Raw genomic sequence first — 21,254 nt, 5'->3', positions numbered from 1 at the left:
CTTTGGCCCACGCCTGGATCTCTATATATACCTGTTCTCATTTCATTTTGTGTGTAGCGGAGAGAGTACAACGCACGAACTAAGGAGTATGGGCTAGTAACAAAAACAATCTTTTATTTTCTGCAGATAGTTTAGTTTATGTTTAAGTCTCGGTTTGGGCAAGATGTTTAGTTTATGCTTTATGCTGGCAGAGTAAGATCCTGCCCATTTTTCCCTTATTAAGTAAGTTTTCTTTATTTTATTTCCATGTCTTATTTATCTTTTGTTTTCGTAATTTACTTTATGTCTAGCTAAGTTTATAGATCTGGGCAAGGCATAGATGATGTGGTTATGAACTTATAAACTAGTGAAGTTTAATTGTGTGCCTAAGTAATTGCATGTTGTGTTCCCGAAGTGCTGGGCATGATAACCAAGTGTCTAATTTAATTTGATTAGTTAACAGACCATTAATTAATTGAGTAGATTTAGATCACCAATATATCAAGATTATAGGGTATGTACGATCACTGTGCGTCTTGAGAGTATTTGCGGGCACGGGAGGTAGAAGTAGACTACGGTCTGCCTAAGTTCAAGATCGGGTCTATCTAGGTCTAAATGCTTTTCGGTTTAATTGCATGCTCTGAGGTGTCCTATTGCATGGTTAAGTCGGGATGGTTTAATGGTATAGGGTGTCGCTTATCTTAAACACACTTAAGGATAGATTTTCTTAGATGATGGAAGTGCACATGGCAAGTGAGAATGGGGGCACAGGCCATTGTTAAGTTATAACTGGTAGACACAATATTGTAATGAATATCTTGGCCAAGGAGCGAGTATAAGAGATTATCCACAGATTCAACATCTTGACAAGATTGCTTTTTATTATTGATATTTATGTTCAGTGTTTTCAGTTTATTTTATTTCAAGTCAAGTTGAGTTTAGTCCCGAGAGATGTCTCGTGACCAGGACGATAGTTTACCCCAACCCTTTTTCTTATTTTTGTTCGTGACAAGAGACAAGCTACACCAACTCCCTGTGGGATTGACCATTGCTTATCACTGGCACTACGCTTGTTTTGGGTGAGGTTTATAAATTTATTTGTACGCTCGACCGAGACGACAGCTTCGATTAAAACCCGAAGTACGGTCGCGTCAAGGGGTAAGATCCTCATTAGTGCAGGATTCAATATGCACCTCATGGTTAAATACTATTCATATGCTATATTGATTATTGTACGTATTGGGGAACTAACAGCGCAAGTAAAAGAGTAAACCAAAGGTGTGAAGGTAAGCCTACCTCGAAGACGGTGCAGGCTTAGGAACTTAACCTGCACAACTACTCGAAGATATACCTGCACGGTTATCCGAGAATGCCTGCACAACTACTCGAAGATAAGCGTACTTGTACTAAAACACCTATTGTATCTGAAGGAAAATTATTCATCAAGAAACTTCTGAGTTAGAGCACGATTTACACTTCAGGTTTTTCTTTCTCACTAACTTGTTAACTCTTTTGGGGTATGGATGATTTTGGCACGCTATTAGCTTTGGCCCTTGATTATTTTTATCATTTTAAGCTAATTTTGCTCCAGTCTTATTCTTATCCCATCAAAATGGCGGGATTGGAGTAATTCTCTTGAGGATAAAAAATACTCAATCATCCATTTTATTAATGATGCAAATTAAATGCCCCCTAAGGAAACTAACATTTAATGTAAACGTCATCTATGTGGTGCAAATTGCAATAGTCTGCTATTGATAAGATTGTAAGCTGAGAAAAATAGTTTCGCTCTGCAACTGCAACTGGAATGGTGTTTGTGAGGATAACCTCTTGAAAGAGACCGCTTGACAATCTGCCTTCAGTAGGAACATATTGAACACATGGCTAATCATAGTTCTTTAATTAATGAATATACCAATGTGGTCAGCAAATTCCCAATAGAATAGAACATCATGACTAGGGGTGGAAATTTGGGTTATCGGGTACCGGGTTACCCGGACCCGACCCGATACCAGTCCGGTTATTGGGTATCCAATACCCGATATTTTATGGGTTCGGGGCGGTACCGAGTAGAAAAGGCTATTGTTTTTCGGGTATCGGGTATACCCAACTATCCATCGGATATACCTAATTACCCACATATAATTTAATAGTTATATATTTAGGGTTTTATACATTAGTTTTGGGTTGTAAATACTAAATACAATAATAATTTGAATAAAATAGTAATTAAGTAGCCGCTGCCTTTTGTTGAATGCTGAAATACAATAGCAATTTGAATAAACTCATTAATAAATAAAAATTATTATTTTCGAAAGTTGAAATGCCCACCAATTCATTTATTCTTTTAATTAAACATACTACTTGGGCAGTTGGGCTATATAAATTAGGACTTACAATGAAACATTAATTTTAACAGCTAAATCACTTTTAAAAAAAAATTAATAGCTAAATCAAATAATTGGGGTACCCGAATATCCAAATCGGGTATCCGAACCAGACCGGGTATTAGGGTACCCAATTCCATAAGACGGTGCAGGTATGGGTGCTACTTTTAGCTTATTTCCGGGGTCGGGTACCCGACCAAAACCGGATAGGGTATATGTCCCGACCCAAATTTCTACCCCTAATCATTACTCATGTGTCAATGTGCAAAATTGAAAGGTTAAATCACGGCTAAATTAGTTATCAAGTTAAATGCCATAACTTTATTGTACATTTAGAAACTAAGATCTTAGAGCACGTGCATTGGTTGGAGCTCATTGTCGGCCTTGGCGATGATCTCGTTGATGCAAGTGAAGGTGACTCAAGGCGCGGCACGATGTATTGAGCCCAGTTTATGAGGCAAAAAATGAGACGCGTGTAATGCACACACTTATTTTAAAATTAATATAAAAATTTGAAAAATTACCCAATGGTTGCCTATTGCTCCAGAACTATAAGAATGGTTTTTTTCCCCCTTATTTCATTTTAGATAATCCTACAATTCTTTCACCATATTATCACAACTTCATCTCAATTTATTGCACGAAGGAGAGCCGGGATATCTGATTTTCATTATTTAAATTATGTAATTTAAATTTATGCAATTGCCTTATTTAAATTTGCGCCGCCTTAATAAATTTTTCTTATACAAATTAAATCAAAATTTAAAAAATCAAAATTAATTTATATGAGACAGTATGATGAGCCAAACCAATGTAATGGATGAATCAAGTGGAAACTCAGCAGTGATGATGATCATGTTTCTAGTTAAACATAAAATTTATACAGAAAAGTAAATAGAAAGTTTATATAGCCTACCAATTACTCCACATTGTTGAGCATCAATCTAAGGGGCTGTTTGATATGGGTTTATAGGTAGGATAAGTTAAATTAATACAGATTAGTGTGATGTTTGATATCATGTTACATTAATGTGGTCAACTCCTACTTAATCTCACTTCTACATACTATTTTGTGGGAATAACCCATACTACTAACCCTCCCTCATCGGATAACTTTAGTACTGCGAAGTTAGATAAAAATTTTGCTACCCTTCCTCACGCATATCGATGCAAATGCCCAAACCCAATATATTAAATGGGCTTTGATGAAGGACACACATGATATTTTTAAAATTATATGAGGATAGTTTTGGTATTAGATAATATAATCCAACATAATCCTATGGATATCAAACACAATATAGGATTAAGTAGCCATGATATCAAACACCCACGAAATAGTATAAGTCCACACTAATTTCTCAAGATAATTTTAATCATAATCAATCCTAAACAGCAAATCAAACGGGCCCTAAAGGTAAGTATTAAGATTAGAAAAGCAGATCATAAATAAATAAAATATGGGTCGACGAGGGGCGAGGGCAAACCAAAAAGCAATCATGTTTTATTGAAACAAAGAAAAACAAGTAATAATCTGATCTCTCTACATATACAAAGCACAAACCACAAGAAATAATTTATGTTCAAGGCCATGTTTTGTTTCCACATTATTGTTCAAATCTGTAGTGCATTAAATATGCAGCAGAAACACTCTCCCAAGTTTGCAGGATGTGAAATTAATTATTTCATCACAACATAAGATAACATCATATTTGGTAGCCATAGGCAATAATTGTTTGCTCATTGTTGGGTAGACTAGTAATACAGCATTTCCACCAAAACAAAATGAAATTGATAAAAAAAAAAAAAGAAGTTGCAATCCACAATTAGGTGTTAGTATAAACCTTGATGAATTCTCAGATTTTGGTAATGAGTGGAGATAGAGCAGTGAGAAGATTATGGGTGTTGAGAGGTTTGGTGATGTAGGCATCCACCCCTGCCTCCATCATCTTTTCCACCTCCTCTCCTTTGCTGTGCGCACTCAACGCCACCATCGCCGTTCGAACGCCGTAACCGCCCTCCACTTCTCTAATCCTCGCCGTTGCCTCACTTCCGTCCATCACCGGCATCTGCCAAAACAAAACGCATTCATCATAAAAAAATCAAAGCTATATCACTCAAAGTAAATGCGTACCTCACAGTCCATCAAGATGCAGTCGAAACGAGCCGATTCGCCGCCTCGGAGGCTCTCGCAGACAAGCCGGCAAGCCGCCGCGCCATTCTCGCAGCAGAAAGGCTCGGCGCCGAGCTGAGAAGCCACAAATGTGGCTATCTTCCGCCCCACGGGATCATCGTCCACCACGAGGATCTTCTTCCCCATCAACGGCTTCCCGACCTCCTCCTCCTCTCTCTCAGCGGCACCTCCTCTTCTCGGAGGCACGCCGCCGAATTCCGGCAAAAGAGCAATAGTCTGATACAAACGCGAACCGTGAAACGGCTTAGAGATCACCAAATCCGGCGCAGCTAGCTCGTCCACATCAAATTCCGCGGTGGCGGAATCCAGCCAAACCACCCTAGTATAGCAGCAGCTGCTCAGATCCCTTCTGAAATCGGCAATTGCGCCGCTCATTTCTGAGAAGGGCCCCACGCACGTGTCCACCACCATTAGCACCAATCCAGACTGCTTGTTTTGATCAATGCCGTCGAGGCTGCTCAAAGGGACTGATCGCGAGCTGGAAGAGCTATGGCTCGATAGGTTCATTTTCTGCTTGATTTTGTTAAGAGTGGGACGGAGTTGTTGGTGTTGCTTCACCGCGTGCACCTTGATCCCCAGCCTCTGCATGAACGCTTGCAACACATTGCTCCTTTGAGCGCTCTTCAACAACAGCACTACTCGCGAGCTGTGGGCTTTGTTGGGCAACCAGAAATCGGCTGCACTCAGGCTTCCTGTCAACAACACATTGAATCTAAAGCAGCTGCCTCTCTCGCCCACTTCCTTGTCCACAATCCCTATCTCTCCCCCCATTAGGCGCACCTATACGCACCCAAAGAAACGAGCATATCAAATGATAAATTCGCTTATCGGATATTATAAACTAACTTCATTTTGAGCTTACCAGGGATTGCACAATCCCAAGGCCTAGACCAGTGCCCTGTTGTCCCAGTGCAGTTTCTCTGACCTGAATGTAGTTCTCAAAAACAGATTTCCTCTTCTCTTTTGGAATGCCTTTTCCTGTGTCGTTCACCTCAAATGTGAAATCCATGCGGTTCGGATCACCATGGAAGCTTTCTGATTCAGCCTTTGCTCTGTGAAACTTGAATAGGCAGCTAGTTTGGGTGGAACCAAGCATTTCATTTTTAAGGCAAGGCTTTCTTGCCCAAGCTCCAACACTCACATGTCCCTCTGTGGTGAATTTGACAGCATTGCTAAGTAAGTTGCTCAAGATTTGTTTCAGTTTGGTCCTGTCACCTTTAGCCCAACAACATCTCGAGACAGAGCCATCACATGGATCCAAGATCACGTCTACGCCTTTCTTCATGCCAACAGGATGGTATAGATCAACCACGTCTTCCAGAAGCTGCTCCACGTCAAATGCTTGCTCCTCAAGCTGCATCTTCCCGGCTTCTATCTTGCTCGTATCAAGAACGCAGTTTAATATGCCTTGAAGAAAAATAAATAAATAAAATTACATGTAAAATGAATGATTAGTACTATGTAAAAAGTAATGTTCAAAGAAAACACCAACCTAAAAGGTCCCTGGTGCAAGCTTCCATCTGCAGCAGATTTTCCACTACTTCTGATCTGCAAGGGTCCCTCTTAGTAACTTCACTGCGACACACTTCTATGAGGCCACTTATGCCTGCCAGAGAAGCACGAATGTCGTGGCTTGCACTTGCAAAAGCGAGGCTCTTGTTCATGCTTTTTCTCTCCGACTGCTGGGTTGATTCCATCTGGTTTATCAACGCGCCACATAGAAACATCTCCCTTCTAGCAGCTTCGACTATCAGTGATACAAAAATGCATATCAGGATCACCAAAGCACCAACCAATAGCATTAGCAGAGCTAAAGCCAATAATATCTTCTTGTGAACTAGGCTGGAGTACTCATCACGTGCCACAACCAACACAAACACCTGAGACAACAAAAAACCACAAATATATATATGTATTCACATTTCTCAGATCATGAGAAAGCATGACTAGTGAAGCATGTGAAACCGATGCTTACAAATGAAAGTCCAGCAATCTCAGCTGGTGAGCAGTTGATCATGGACTTCTTCCCTCCAATGCTCAAAATATGGTCACTCAACTCGCCATTGCAACTTATGTTTCCCACTGTCTGAAGCTGGCCACCATCGCGGCTTGACAGCTGAAACAGAACTTGATCTCCACCATCTAAGATGACACGACTATTTGGCAAGCCTTGAATGGCCAAATCCCAATCCGTTGTCACCAAATACATGCTTCCATCATGATAGCCCATTTGAGCAACCAAGAAATCTATCAGAGGCTTCATACGAAAGCCTAAAGAAATGACCCCGTTTCCATCCAAACGAATCGTGTTGAGCAGCAGAACATCCTGAGGAAGATTTCTCCACCCTGTTCCCACTGAGGCATATCCATTTGTACTATTCAAGGCTCCTTGCAACCAGCTTGCTTTAACTAGTGCAGGTGCAGGAAACTTAGTCGCCTCGCCATATAACTTTCCTGTGTCGCGATTTGCAGGCTGCAAGTACCATGTGTACTTCTCCTCTGCATCTTTTCTTGCAGGAAATGTTGAGTTTGAGTACAATGCATAAGGCTCGTCCTCATCTTTACCGTATGCAAATAATAAGCCATTCAAACCAATGTAAGAAATTTGAGACAGGTATGGTATCGTTGAAAAGGCTTGAAATAGTGCAGGAGCCACCTGCATCATTGAAGAATAAAAAAAATCACAAATCAAAACTAAGAAGAAAAATTAAAATTGTAGATTGAAGTGATAAACAACCTTTGATTCAATATTTGGGAAGGGAAGATTATTATTATTATCCAAAGAGAAACCCAAAATTCGGGCAAAGTTGATGGCTGAAGCATTGTTGGGAAAGAAGAATGCAGCTGCATTGTGAATTTCAGATATGAAATGTTGATGGATGTTGTGTGCTATCAACTTCACTTCCTTTTCGACTGTTGCGACTTTGTTGAACCATATTGTGATCAACAGACCAGCCAAAGACAGCACCACAAGTATCTACAAAGATTAATAATAATGCAAACGATATCTTTTAAAAACCCAACAAAAAAAAGCACAACAGAGGTTCCATGGCATTGGAAATAAAGAGAAAATACGTACCATGAAAATGAAGAAACAAACGGGACGCAACACTATCAACGAATTTTGCTTCATCTTACAAAACCAACAACTTCAAATGCTTCTGTTCTGATCATCGAAACTGCCTCACATAGCCATAACATACTGGATTTTTTAATATTGAGAAATTGAAGGTGTCGTAAATGATCATTATTTTGAACATACATGGAAAGAGAGGGAGATATTTTCGCACAAATCTAGAAAAGAATCAGAATTGGACAAGGAATTGTTACACGAGTTTCGTCAAAAATTGACTCACGAGCTATATTTGTTTTGAGATAGCTCATCACTCTAATATTGTATCCCCAGAAAATATTTCATTTATTTTTGGTGTGGATTCTTTATTTATTTTACTTACAATCACTTATGAGTAAAACCTTATATAGATGCAGAGATCGTATAAATACAGAAATGATTTTTTTCCTCACATTTATAATAGGCAACCTCCATCTATCCATATATTCCACATCATTTCCCATTAGATGATTTCAAATTGGAATTAAATAATTTAAGTTTAGGCATTGTATATATTAAAATATATAATGTACAAACTTTTTTAAAAATAATTGTACAATTGTGCACACTAAGGTAGAATATACGTGTATACATGTAAAATTATATAGTATCTATTAACATCTTAAAATATATATATTAGAGAGCCCACAATCATTCTCTATCCTACTTGGCACTCTCACAATTCCATATGTTCTTCTCTTCGAATTCAACAAGTATTATGTGTTCTCTTAATTTCCAAATACTACGTATTCTCTTCTCTCCATTCTGTAACCGACGATCAATATAGCACCAAACCTGTTTCATTAGTCACTGTTTCTATTGTGTATCGATGGCACAATTTTAGGAGATGCTTCATCCATGACTGTGTCATTCACCAACATCTCTTGTCCACAACAACTATAGATTCATGAATCATGTAATTTTGGAAATGATAGATTGGGAAAGCTACAAAACTGCCTTCCCTAATTTAATCTTTTTACAATATATCTCTAATACCATCCATACACTTTTATTCCTTATGGTTTTGGGGTTTATACTAATAAAAACACTAATTCATAATCTTAATCAAAATTAAAAATAACGTTAATTACGATCTATTTTATAATAATAATAATAATAATAATAATAATAATCTTCTCTATTACAATTCTAATTTCTAATCCTAATAAAACAACATTAGTATGTATATGACAACATTATTTCTTTAAAGTTTGATAATAACCAAAACTATCATAATCCTAATTCCCTATCCTAGTCAAAATGAAGCGCATAACAAACCTCATTTTCATAAGAATGTGTTTACTATTTATATACAACAATAATTAAATTCTATAAAGTAACGTAGCTATTTATATGATATCATTATTTCATTAAAGTCTGATAAAAATACTTGGAAAAATTTTTGTTTTCATATTTAATCTATGATCCTATAGAGATATCTGACGATTCGGAAGAGGAGCCAGACGAAGAATACAAGGATGAAGTAATCCGAGATAATAGTTATGTTTGGTTGTAGAATAATTTTTATGGATTGTTGAAATTTCTTACAATAACTAATTTTTTTTTAAGTGCTAAATTATAAGCTAAATTACGTCTTTTTCTATAATAGTTCTTTATTAAAAGTTATTAATTTATAATTTTAATTTTTCATATATATAAGTTTAAATTCTAATATTAATCTAAATAAAAAAATATAACAAATAATAATAATTAATTTCTGATTGATCAAATATACCATAGTTAAAGTATGATTGATCAACGGGTGATAAACATATCAAATTAAATATGAACACAACAATTTTTTAAAGTATGTTAATCAAACTTTAATGAAAATAATGTTTGTTAAGTGTTCCATTTTTGTTAGGATTGTGCATGGAAATTAGATTATATTAGTTTCGGTTATTATAATAAAATAAAATAGTTCAAATTTTAATCTAATGTTTACTTTTGTTTTTCATTAGGATTGAAAATTAGAATTGTAATACAGATGATTATTATTATAAAATAGATCGTGTTTAATGTTATTTTCAATTTTGATTAGGATTAAGATTATGAGTTGGTGTTTTTATTAGTATAAACACTAAAACCACAAGTAATAAACAAATAAAATCCTAACAGACTTGGTGGATCACCGGACTAGTCAATACAACCAATTGCAGATATATGAAGATCAAATATAATTAATAAGACAATAACATTCATGAGTGTGATGTTCACTTATTTATTAAGTATTTAAGTTGTATCTATGAAAAATACTAATTCGCAGAGTCCAACATAATGAAGAAATTAGGCGAATTCAGAATATTTTATTCCTATGTCATTAATTAGATGAAACACACAAATGAGGTAGGATATATTTATTCAAATTATTTTGTGTAGAGTTATAGTCAATGCACCTTTAACAAGCATATTAGCAACTAGCTTTAGAAGACATTATACATAATGATTATGGAATTAAATAATTGGTTGTTGTCCAGCCCATTAGCCCAATGCAAACTGCAGGGATATATAAGTCACATTCTTCTAAGAATGAGGTTTATTTCATGATGGATTTTGATTAGTATTAGGATTGAGAATTAGGATTATCCATGATAGATTCTGTTATTGTTATAAAATATTCAAATTTAATGTAATATTTACTTTTGGTTTATATTAGGACTGCAATAGAGACGATTAGTACTAGTCCATAAAATAGCTCGTGATTAATGTTATGTTCACTTTTGATTTTGATTAGTATTAAAATTATGAATTAGGATTATTATTATTATAAAATATCTCAACCCTCACATCCTCATAGCTCATAATTCTTCATAAAAAAACCCAAAAACCACAAGTAAGAAAAAAAAAAATCAATTTCTAAAGCTCTTAAAAAAAAAAAAAAAAAAAGAAGCACATGGCCATGGAGTTTGAAAATCCTTATTTTTCAAGTGTGCATTATTTTTATTTCTTGAGAATTTAAACAAGTTTGTCTTTTAATCTCTAATTATAACTATCAAAAAAATACTTGGTATTATCGTTCAATATTTTGGCAAATTTTTTTACAAACTTTATAATTATTATTGAAGTTTGGATTCTGAGACAAACACATCAAACTAAACTCGAAAATGAGACAATCATTTTATTAAACGCCACCTTTAGTAAATAAATTGTATAACAAATATAAATATTTACATTGTTACGAAGCATGTCTCAAGAACCAAACAAAGAAAAAAAAGCATAGCATAGGTTTACAGAGGTGGCATGGAACTGGAAATAAAGAGAAAAGACGTACCAGAAAAACGAAGAAACAAGCGTGATGCAACACTATCCACAAATTTTGCTTCATCTTATAAGAAAAAAAGACGTAGAAATTATTTCACAGTATATGTGATTATGACCTTCAGGCTCGACGGCGATGTCGCCGGAGTTTAGGGCGAAGCCGCGCTGCTGCGTGGCTGCGTTGTGCGTGTCGTAAGCTTTGAGAGAGAGGGAGAGTTCTGCGTTGTGTGGGGGTGTCAGGCGGTGGAGGAAAAGACGAGGCTGGAGAGGCGACGGCGGTGTCGCCGGTGCCAGCGTGCTCTGTGTGTGTGTGTTTTGTGAGAACAGAGAGAGACGAGAATGAAGGGGGAGGGGAGCGGCTGTAGGAGAAGAAGAAAAGGGAGAGGAATTTGGTTTGGGCTTAGGGCTTGCTTGGGCTGCACTTTTTTTTATTATTTTGGGCCCTTCACTTATTAAAACTGGGCTGTTATTGATTTACTAGCACGACCATCCGTGCAATGCACGGAGAAATCGAAATTAAATGATATGTTTAAATAAATAAATATAAATATTTAGCAGAAAAAAATATAATAAATGCAAAATATGGTTTAAAAATAAAATACTAATTACTCAATAAAATTTCGAATTTAAAAACGTAATTTTCAATTATGTATAAAGTGTATTGATAATTAAAATGATTAAATTATTTTAAAATACTTATTTGATAATGAAAATTACACATTATTATTATAGAGTATTTTTCATAATAATAATAATAAATATTTTCATACACGAACATAAATAAAAAGTTGTAAAATTTTAACAAAGAGAAAGAAAATAAAATATTTTAAAATTTTAATACCCTATTCGTTTTAAATTCATTTTTTATAATTTTTATATCATATTAAAGAACTTCTGACGAACTTAAACTTAAGATGCACATTGAATATTTTTTTTATAAAGTAAATTTGACAATGTTTAGAATAGAATTAAAATTAGAAAAAAGAAAAGAGAAAAAAATAGTAAAACTAATTGACGGGAAAATAGGGGGAAAAAATGAAGCGAGAAAACTCATCTTTTATATTTTTAAAATAAAAACTCGAAAGAAAAGAGTAATAAAAATAATTGCAGTCTTGCATAATAAAATGTACATAATTTTTATGATTTCACAAAATATTTTATGCAAATAACAAAAAAATGATAAACTAACTTCCTTTATAAAATAAGAGAGAGAAAGAGATTAATTTTAAAAAAATTAATTTGAATATTTTTTATTTTAAATTTATTTTTTTATATATTATAAAACAAATTAAAGTTATTATCATGATATTTAATTTGATACGCGTATTGAATTTTTTAATTAACCAAACTGTATAAATTTTAGAAAAACAAAAAATTCTATAAGAAAAAAAAATTAAAGAAAAGGAAACAAAAATTGAAAATATGCAAAGAAAAAAAAATAGAGAGTGAGATAGGGAGAGAGAATGGCGGCTAGGTAGTTAAATAGGGAGAGAATAATGGGCTAAATAGATAGTAGAATAATGGGAAATAGAAAATTTGGCGGTAAAAAGTTACCGTTGTACTGATCTTTTATATAATATATAGATTAACTTGGACTGTCATTTATTTAAGTTTGGGCCAATATGGACTGCAAAACTTTTAAAGAAAACGGTGCATTGATTTAATTACTTTGGCTAGTGGATATTTTTTTTAATTAATTAGACTATCATTAGTTTAATTAATTTATTTATAGATAAATTTGCATAATAATATTATATTATTATTATGTGCATATATTAAGTGTAATCACTTACTATATGATTAAAGTATGAAATGAACTATGCATTTGCATCATGATTTAAAATTGGCTTTCATCAAATACAATAGTGAAGAAAATCGAGTAAGGATATTATTGGTGTCCTTGACTCAAGAAAGTTAGTTTTCAATCTTTATTATTAAATTTTGAAACCCGACATGACGAATCATAGAATGTTAAGCATTTTCCCTAAGTTATTAAGTTAGCTTCACGAGACCTATTAAGAATAGAAATTCTTGTAGGCTTTGTGACCAGGGGGATTAGCGCTGCTTTCCCAAGATGAGTTTATGTGATTATGACCTTCAGGTTTTGCCTAACCAGGTGGGCTTACTTCCAAATATATAAAGTATGATTGAGTTATTAAGCTCTAAATGTTTCAATAAAATGCAAATTGTTTATTCAATAAAATGGAAACTGTTTATCCAATAAAATATTTTGTGCACTCTGCTCCGTTTAAGGCTCGCAACAATGAATCGATCGAGGTTCTCTCTTGACCTAACACGTTATTTGAGAATTGTGTACACCTATTAGCTGACCAGGTGGATTGATCTCCATCGGGCACTAATCATGTATGAAGCGTTATAAGGGTGCTCGACGGGATGTGTTCCGGAGCATTGGGTCCCAAATGGGAACTTGGCTGGGTTACGCCCTCAGTTCAAGCAAGCGGGAGTAATCGATCCGTCGGTGGCTAAAAGGTCCGGGATCACAGCGAGTAACGGAAAGGGAGTGTGACATGTGCGCACAAATGAAAGAAATTATTTTAACATGCTTAGAAGTTATTTCACTTTAAAACCTTCTAAGTTATGTCAAGTATGATTGGATAAACTGTCTTTATTAAAATATGAAATGTTTAAGAAAATGCATGCCCACTGAGTACATTAGTACTTAGCCCAAAAATACTTTCAAATGTTTTCAGGTTGGCTGGCTGGTGCTGACGGGACAGAGCTGAGGCTAGGGTTAAATTCTTATTTTAGACTTCCGCTGTAGCAATTACTCATATCCGTCTTTTGTTTTCCCAACTTAAGATCATCATGTTAAATTTCAAATGATATACCTGACCGAGCTTAGACTCTTCACTACTAAATTTATGCTAATGAATGTCGGTTGTCAGAAGCATGAAACAAAACTTGTGATCCAAAGGAGCATAGCCCGACTCGTTATCTTATTATTCGGGTTTTAATAAGGTTGTTCCTTGTTTATTTCTATGAATTATTCACACCTCGACCATACTTATTCATTCAAGAATTGGGGTGTGACAGATTACTTCATCCTCGTATTCTTCGTCGGGCTCCTCTTTCGAGCCGTCATATATATCTCTATAGGATCATAGTTTTCATCTATTATATGCACCACAAGGAACAAATCCCTAAGCCTTTTATATAGGGGTATTTTGAAACGCTCAAAGTTTATTTTATTTTGTTGACGTCGTATTTGCACGATTATTTGATTACATATTATCAAAACTGTGTGATAATGATGTTGGGATATGGTGTTAAGTATTTTGAAGGCAGCCTCGTAACCTCTAACTTGTCGTCCATATTCCTCTGTTTTGAGGCCTAAATTTATTATGTGATCGAAGTTTTCTAAAATCCTCATCCTTTCATTCCATTTCCAATTCAAAGACCAGTGTTAGTGTGTATGAAGGTAAGGAAGATTTTTTATACACACTAACACCTATTTTTAATAGGAAATGGAATGAAAGAATGGGGGTTTTAGAAAACCACGAACGCATAAGAAAATTATGGCTCAAAACAGAAGAATATGGACGACAAGTTAGAGATTACAAGGCTGCCTTCACAGTACTTAACACCATAACCCAAGATCATTATCACACAGTTTTGATAAATGTAATCAAATAGTCGTGCAAAGACGACGTAAACAAAATAAATTTTGAGCGTTTCAAAATAGCCCTAGACCAAAAGTTTAGGGATTTGTACACGTGATAGATGAAAACTATGATCCTATAGAGATATCTGACGATTCGGAAGAGGAGCCAGACGAAGAATACAAGGATGAAGTAATCCGAGATAATAGTTATGTTTGGTTGTAGAATAATTTTTATGGATTGTTGAAATTTCTTACGAGAACTAATTTTTTTTTAAGTGCTAAATTACGTCTTTTTCTATAATAGTTCTTTATTAAAAGTTATTAATTTATAATTTTAATTTTTCATATATATAAGTTTAAATTCTAATATTAATTTAAATAAAAAAAATAGAACAAATAATAATAATTAATTTCTGATTGATCAAATATACCATAGTTAAAGTATGATTGATCAACGGGTGATAAACATATCAAATTAAATATGAACACAACAATTTTTAAAGTATGTTAATCAAACTTTAATGAAAATAATGTTTGTTAAGTGTTCCATTTTTGTTAGGATTGTGCATGGAAATTAGATTATATTAGTTTCGGTTATTATAATAAAATAAAATAGTTCAAATTTTAATCTAATGTTTACTTTTGTTTTTCATTAGGATTGAAAATTAGAATTGTAATACAGATGATTATTATTATAAAATAGATCGTGTTTAATGTTATTTTCAATTTTGATTAGGATTAAGATTATGAGTTGGTGTTTTTATATTATTTATAAAAAAATTTATTGAATTATAGAACAAAGTAATTGTAAATTGTTGTGTTTTAGAAAATTTTGTTAATTGTGTTATTAGTATAGAACTTTTTTACAGTGATGAAGGGTTATTGTAAATTGTAAATACGTAAGAATTATTGGACCGTGCGTAGCTCGGGTACAATTGGGTTACATATAAAGGTTTCGAGCTAGCCCTATCGGGTTACATATTATTCCGAAAATTATAGTAAAACAATCGAGACTTTTGAAACTATAACCGACCTGTGGTCAACAGTCCGGGCCGAAACCATTGATCTCGGGTCGGTTTCAGGCCGGAACCGCCAGTTCTGATTAGCTCATGGCAACTGCTGAAATAGAAATTTTATTAAAGAAGAAAAAAAACCCTTGAGAGCACAAGCGCAATCAAGGCAAAAGGCAGAAAAACCCCAAAGCGAGGAAAAGACAACAAACCCAAGCGAAAAGGAAGCAAAACAAGACAGGAAAGCGGAGGAAGGCAGAGCAAAGAAAACGTCCAAAACAACGAAGACCAACAGCGAGCCGAAGACCAACAGAGCAGCGAAGTGTAAATAGAAAAGTACTCCCTCCGTCCCATAATAAGTGGCCACATTCTTTTTGGCACGGAGATTAAGAAATGAAGTGTTATGTTTTAATTGAGTGGGGCCCATCAAAATTATTGAATTAATTAAAATAATTTATTCTTCTTTTCACTTTCTTCTTCATCCACTGCCACCCACCTCCGGCGAAGTCGCCGGCATCAGCCACCCCTTCCTCCAGCGAAGTCGCCGCCACCCTCTTCTCCCTCTGTCCCCCTCGTCTCCCTCCCAATCTGCCAACAACCACCACCACCACCGCCGCCAACAACCACCACCACCACCGCCACTCAAAAAACCAGAAATCAAAACCTCGTCTCCCTCCCAATCTGCCAACAACCACCACCGCCGCCAACAATCACCACCACCACCGCCACTCAAAAACCAGAAATCAAAACCAGATCTTGCCCCCAAACCAGATCTGAAAGAGAATAGAGGGAGAGAGGGAGGACGACGACCTCACCCAAATCGGCGCAGGCGAGCCCTAGCCCCCAAATCGGTGCACGACCTCACGCATTTGGGCGGCGAGCTTCGAATCCCTCAAATCGCCCAAGGATACGACGGTGAGAGGGAGGGAGAGAGAGATCACGGGATCTGTAACGAGAGAGAGGAAGAGAGGCGGCGACGGCGATATGGGCGAAAGGCGGCGGCGGCCGGAGAGGCGGCAGCGGCGATAGGGGTGGCATCCCGCCAGAGAAGAAGATAGAAGGGCTGCTGCTCTCTCTATGTGTGTGTATAGGGTGTGAGTATATGTTTATTTTAAACATAATTAAGGGTTTAGTTAGTAACTTAAATGATCTTAATTCAGTTAAATTATTTCCATTTTTAGAAAGCAGCCACTTATAGTGGGACAGACGAAAAAGGAAATGTGGCCACTTATTATGGGACGGAGGGAGTAAAATATAATTTTCTAAAGAATATTTCAAAAAGTCTATGAATTACTATTCACAGTAGATAATTTTCTCAAAAATATTTTGAAAATCCTATCAATTCAATATCTATCTATACATATATTAAAGCATAAAATCCTAGGGGAATGTGTTTCCCTCCAAGAGCAACATCGTTTAGCCAAAGTATCTTGCTGAGTTTTGTCCGCTGGGTTTAAGAAGGTTAGCAGTTTTGGCTCCAACAATTCAGCCCAAATTTGAATTTAAAATTTTTTTGCTCCAAAAATGACGCCCAAACCATAATTTGAAATTTAAAAACAACTAATCTTGGAGCCAATTTGTCACACTTAGCCTATAAATATGAAATAATTTCAGATCAAATTTACTCTGCAAACTCTCTCTCTCTATTTTATGGTTTTTATTCTCTTTCCCTCTCTATTTTATGGTTTTTATGTTTCTATGTCGTACTCTCATTTTTTGCAGTTTAGTTCTTCTATTTCTTTTTTTTTTGTTTTTATGTTTATATGTAGTACTTTTTTTTTTTTTTTTTGCTTTTGGCTAACTATTAGTCACAGTTACAATAGAGATACTAAGAGATTATTACAACAATTATTTCTAATTTATACATGAAGAGGCTGATATTTTTCTGAAATTTTCTTTCCAGATGAAGATGAAGATCTGTATCTATCAATAGAGCATGAAAGTGGTTATCTCTTGGATCTGCAAAAGCAACCAAAAAAATGAATTTAGTATATTTTAATGATCAGGAAATAGACTATTGTATATGTAAACTTTTTCTTCATACCCACGAAGGAGTTGGTTTTTTCTGTTATTTTTCTTCTAAAACAATTTTTTACTTATTTTCAAGCATCATCAATAGACTAATCCGAGAATCAGCTCAAATTTTCTAGAATCATCAAATTTTCAAAGAAAAAAACGATAATCAGTTTAAATTCTATTAAATCAAAGATGCAAATAAAGGAGAAAAAAGTGCAGTTGAAATTCATCAAAGATGCAAATAAAGTAAAAAAAAAGTGAAAATAGGAAAGAACATAAAATTATGCGGAAAAAAATAAAGATGTTCATAGAGATCGATGTTCATGTTAAAAAAAAGGTGTTCATAGAAATTTTCATAGATCTGCAAAATTGATATGCGAAGGTAAACAGCTTGGTGATTCGCGCATGCAATGAGCAGACAAGAAGGAAGAAGATGAGGAATAGAGATTCAACAATGGAGCCCCAGAAATAGCAGCCAAATCAAAACTTACCAACATAAAAACGCCTGCTCCAGACCTTAACAATAAGGTCGCTCTCTCTTCTTCTTCCTCTTCCTCCCAAAAAAGAACACCCAAGAGGGGAAATCGGATCAGTAGCGCCTAGAGAGAAATAAATGATACATTGTTCGTTTAGGAAAATGCGTGTAGAAATTCATAGATCTAAAAAAAATGATAACATAAACACAAAAAAGATGAATAACTAAAAAAATGAAAAACGAATATTCTAAATAGCATAAACTCTATTCCTTCAAAAATTATGAGAAGAGAAATTGTGGAATCCACATAAACTCTATCACATCACACGCATGATAAAGGTATGAGAAGAGAAATTGTAAAATACAAAGTGAAAGGCTACTTTTATCCCCTCAAAATTTGTGGATATCGTTTAAATGAACAAAAAAATAATAATTCAGCAAGGAAAATTAAACATGGAGAACGATAGAATTAAAGATGCAGACGAGGGAGCAGGCCGAGATCTGGAGGCTAGGGCTTGGGCGACGCCGTAGTTTGAAACCCGTACGGCGGCGACTGGATACGGGCTGTGCAGTGGCGCATTTATCGTCGTCGAGGAGAGTGGCGACGCCACTGAGTTGCGCCAATGCCTAGATGTGAGGGCGGAGTTGGTGGCTTAGGGATCTAGGGCTTTTGGACGGCGGCTTGCCGTGATACAGTTGCAGGTTTTTCGCCGGCAGAGGATGAGGCGAAGGGAGAGAGAAGATGATGGAAAGCTTCTCGCGGGCAGCGGCGCATGTGGAAAGGAGGAATGTTTCGACTGGGAGAAGAAACGAGAGAGAAGGCGCGGCGCTGAACCTTAAAGTGAGGGGATGAATATTTGAGCTGTAATTTAGGGTTGAAAATATAGATGGGTTGTATTTAATTTAATTGTGCTGAATTTTTGGGTTGAAAATATAGATGGGCTGTATTTATTTTAATTGGGCTGAATTTAATATATTGTATTTACTTAGGTTGTACTCCCTCCGTCCCAATAAATTTGTCCCACTTTCCTTTTTGGGTTGTCCCAATAATCTTGTCCCATTTCCTTTTTGGGTAAAAATTAGGGGTGTCATTAAAAATTAATTAAACACAATTTTAATTAACTTTGTTAATTAAATCCCTTTTACTCCACTATACCCTACTACACTCGGCTATCTCTCTCTTCTCTACCCTTCGACGCCCTCCCACCTCCATCCCTCTGTCCTCTCGACACTCTGCCGCCCTCCCACCTCCTCCCTCTCGACTCTCGCCGCCTCCGCCGCCTTCCCACTGACCTTCGCCGCCTCTGCCGCCCTCCCACCTCCATTCACCCGGCGCCGCTTCCCTCTTTCCCCCTCTGTAAATTTGCCTCCCCATTTCCCGCTCTGTTCAGGCGCCACCGCCTCCGCCTCTCGCCTCTTCGCCTCCACCTCCGCCCTTTCGCATCCAACGTTCGAGCCGCCTCTAGCCTCCGCCTCCGCCCTCTCGCCTCCACCGTTCGAGCCGCTTCCGCCCTCCTGCTTCATCTTCTTCGCTTGGGGTTTACAGAGGGTCTGAGATCTGAGATCTGCGCGGCGGTGGGCGGCGGGCGGTGGTGGCATTGCTCCGCTGCGTTGAATCTGAGATCTATGTCGGTCTGTGAAGAATGATCAGTGAAGAATGATGGTGTGTTGCGCTCCTTCTTGAATTTCTATAAACACTTCTTGAATTTGGGGGAAATGATGATGTGTGTTAAATTTTTTTGTTGGTTGTTTGAATGATGGTGCGTAGGGGGTGGAGAGAGACAGACGAGGGGAAAGAAAGGATGCCGGCGCCAGCGCCGGCTTGCCGGAGTTGAGAGCGACGTCGTCGGCAGCATAATTTTGAAGAATTAATTGTTGCTTTGTTAACAATACTTACATCCATTAACAATATAATTAAATATGTGGGTCATACAACTTAATCTCTAATACAACTCTCCTTAATACCCGTGCCGAAAAGAAACGGGACAAGTTTACTGGGACGGAGGGAGTATTATTTTATTGGACTGTATTTATTGAATTGCTCTTTTTTTAATCAATATTTAATTGTTCTATTATTAATCTCCTTTTAGAAAATAAATCATTATATATAATATATATATACATATATACGATAAGCTGCTGATGGAATTCAAAGAAAATACTAACATCTCAAAATCATTCCAAAAAATAAATAGGTTAAGAACAAATATATATACATATATATGAATTAAATATTTTTACTTAGTATTTGTTTAAGTAAAATATTATATATTTGTTTACTAACTATTAAGTATTTACTTAATACTCCCTCCGTCCACGAAATGAGTACCCATTTGTGGACGGCACGGGTTTTAAGAAATGTATGGAGTGTAGTGTGAATAGTTTAAGGGTCCCACTTTTTGAGTGTATTAATTAAAGAGATGTGTGGGGTACACTTGCCAAAAAGGGAAATGGGTACTCATTTCGTGGACGGACGAAAAAGGAAATATGGGTACTCATTTCGTGGACGGAGGGAGTATTTTTTTAAGTAAAATATTTAATTAAATATTTTTACTTATTAATTCTCTTTTCATCAAAATTATTATTTTATTCAATGTTTCGCAATTTCACAAAATATAGTAATATTTTCATTGAATTTAACCCTATATATATATATATATATATATAATTTCATGTATCATTGAGTATAGCAATAGATATATAATTAAAGGAAAAAATTTATGTTATAATTATCCCAATAATATTAATGCATGAAGCAAAAGAAAAATGAGATATTTCAAGAGTCGTCGTTTTTAAATATTTTCTCAAATCTATAAAAGACAAAGCTAGCATTAAAGCACAAAATCAAATATATGTCTTGGATAATCGTTGAAAATGCATACAAATATGGAGTATAACTTATAAGTTATATCTAACCATTAATATATAGTGAATTAGTAATTTACATTTTTAATAATGCAGTATATGACACTTACAAAGTAAGATAAGGCATGAATTAGAATATTTATCTTACTCCTATCTATAGTACTCCTATCATAATATAATTTAAAAATGTACAAATATTTATTTTTAAATAAATATCACTATGTGCCCATTTATGAAAGTATGATCCGTCAAATGACCAGCGACAAGAGTCACTTGACGGCGTCGCATAGTACTACGCATATAGTTGAAAAAGAAAATGCATAAAGGTAAACATAA

The 21,254-nt window shown here is 35.5% G+C and overlaps 1 protein-coding gene and 1 long non-coding RNA gene across 4 annotated transcripts; both read right to left on the bottom strand.

Moving 5' to 3' along the window:
- Positions 1–4,062: 4,062 nt before the first annotated feature.
- LOC131006844 (histidine kinase CKI1-like) lies at positions 4,063–11,294 on the bottom strand. Of its 3 annotated transcripts, none has more exons than XM_057934004.1 (8): positions 10,944–11,294; positions 7,640–7,762; positions 7,298–7,537; positions 6,536–7,216; positions 6,053–6,440; positions 5,423–5,967; positions 4,501–5,340; positions 4,063–4,435 (listed from the first exon to the last, which is right to left on the bottom strand). In XM_057934004.1, the coding sequence occupies exons 2-8, from the start codon at positions 7,691–7,693 to the stop codon at positions 4,223–4,225; spliced, it is 2,961 nt and encodes a 986-aa protein (XP_057789987.1). In that variant the 5' UTR covers positions 7,694–7,762; positions 10,944–11,294; the 3' UTR covers positions 4,063–4,222. The 3 variants fall into 3 exon arrangements, with proteins under 3 accessions (XP_057789987.1, XP_057789986.1, XP_057789988.1); XM_057934003.1 differs by having other exon boundaries at positions 7,640–7,739; XM_057934005.1 differs by having other exon boundaries at positions 7,640–7,739; positions 11,050–11,294.
- A 4,371-nt stretch (positions 11,295–15,665) lies between these two features.
- Positions 15,666–19,009, bottom strand: LOC131006843 (uncharacterized). Its single transcript, XR_009095783.1, has 4 exons — positions 18,537–19,009; positions 18,070–18,177; positions 16,227–17,521; positions 15,666–16,133 (listed from the first exon to the last, which is right to left on the bottom strand). It is a non-coding gene; the product is annotated as an uncharacterized LOC131006843 (long non-coding RNA).
- Positions 19,010–21,254: the final 2,245 nt, after the last annotated feature.

Source organism: Salvia miltiorrhiza, chromosome 1 (genome assembly GCF_028751815.1).
Source record: "Salvia miltiorrhiza cultivar Shanhuang (shh) chromosome 1, IMPLAD_Smil_shh, whole genome shotgun sequence".
NCBI lineage: Eukaryota > Viridiplantae > Streptophyta > Magnoliopsida > Lamiales > Lamiaceae > Salvia > Salvia miltiorrhiza.
The sequence above is the reverse complement of the archived record's forward strand: the minus strand, read 5'-3'. Positions and strand labels throughout refer to the sequence as shown.

Bases quoted from the DNA above. Each gene is read 5' to 3' on its own strand.
- LOC131006844 (XM_057934004.1), bottom strand. From the start codon at position 7,693: ATGAAGCAAAATTCGTTGATAGTGTTGCGTCCCGTTTGTTTCTTCATT. The intron at 5,341-5,422 runs GTAAGCTCAAAA...GGGTGCGTATAG, and splicing joins TTGGGATTGTGCAATCCCTG to GTGCGCCTAATGGGGGGAGA. The intron at 4,436-4,500 runs GTACGCATTTAC...TTGTTTTGGCAG, and splicing joins GCATCTTGATGGACTGTGAG to ATGCCGGTGATGGACGGAAG.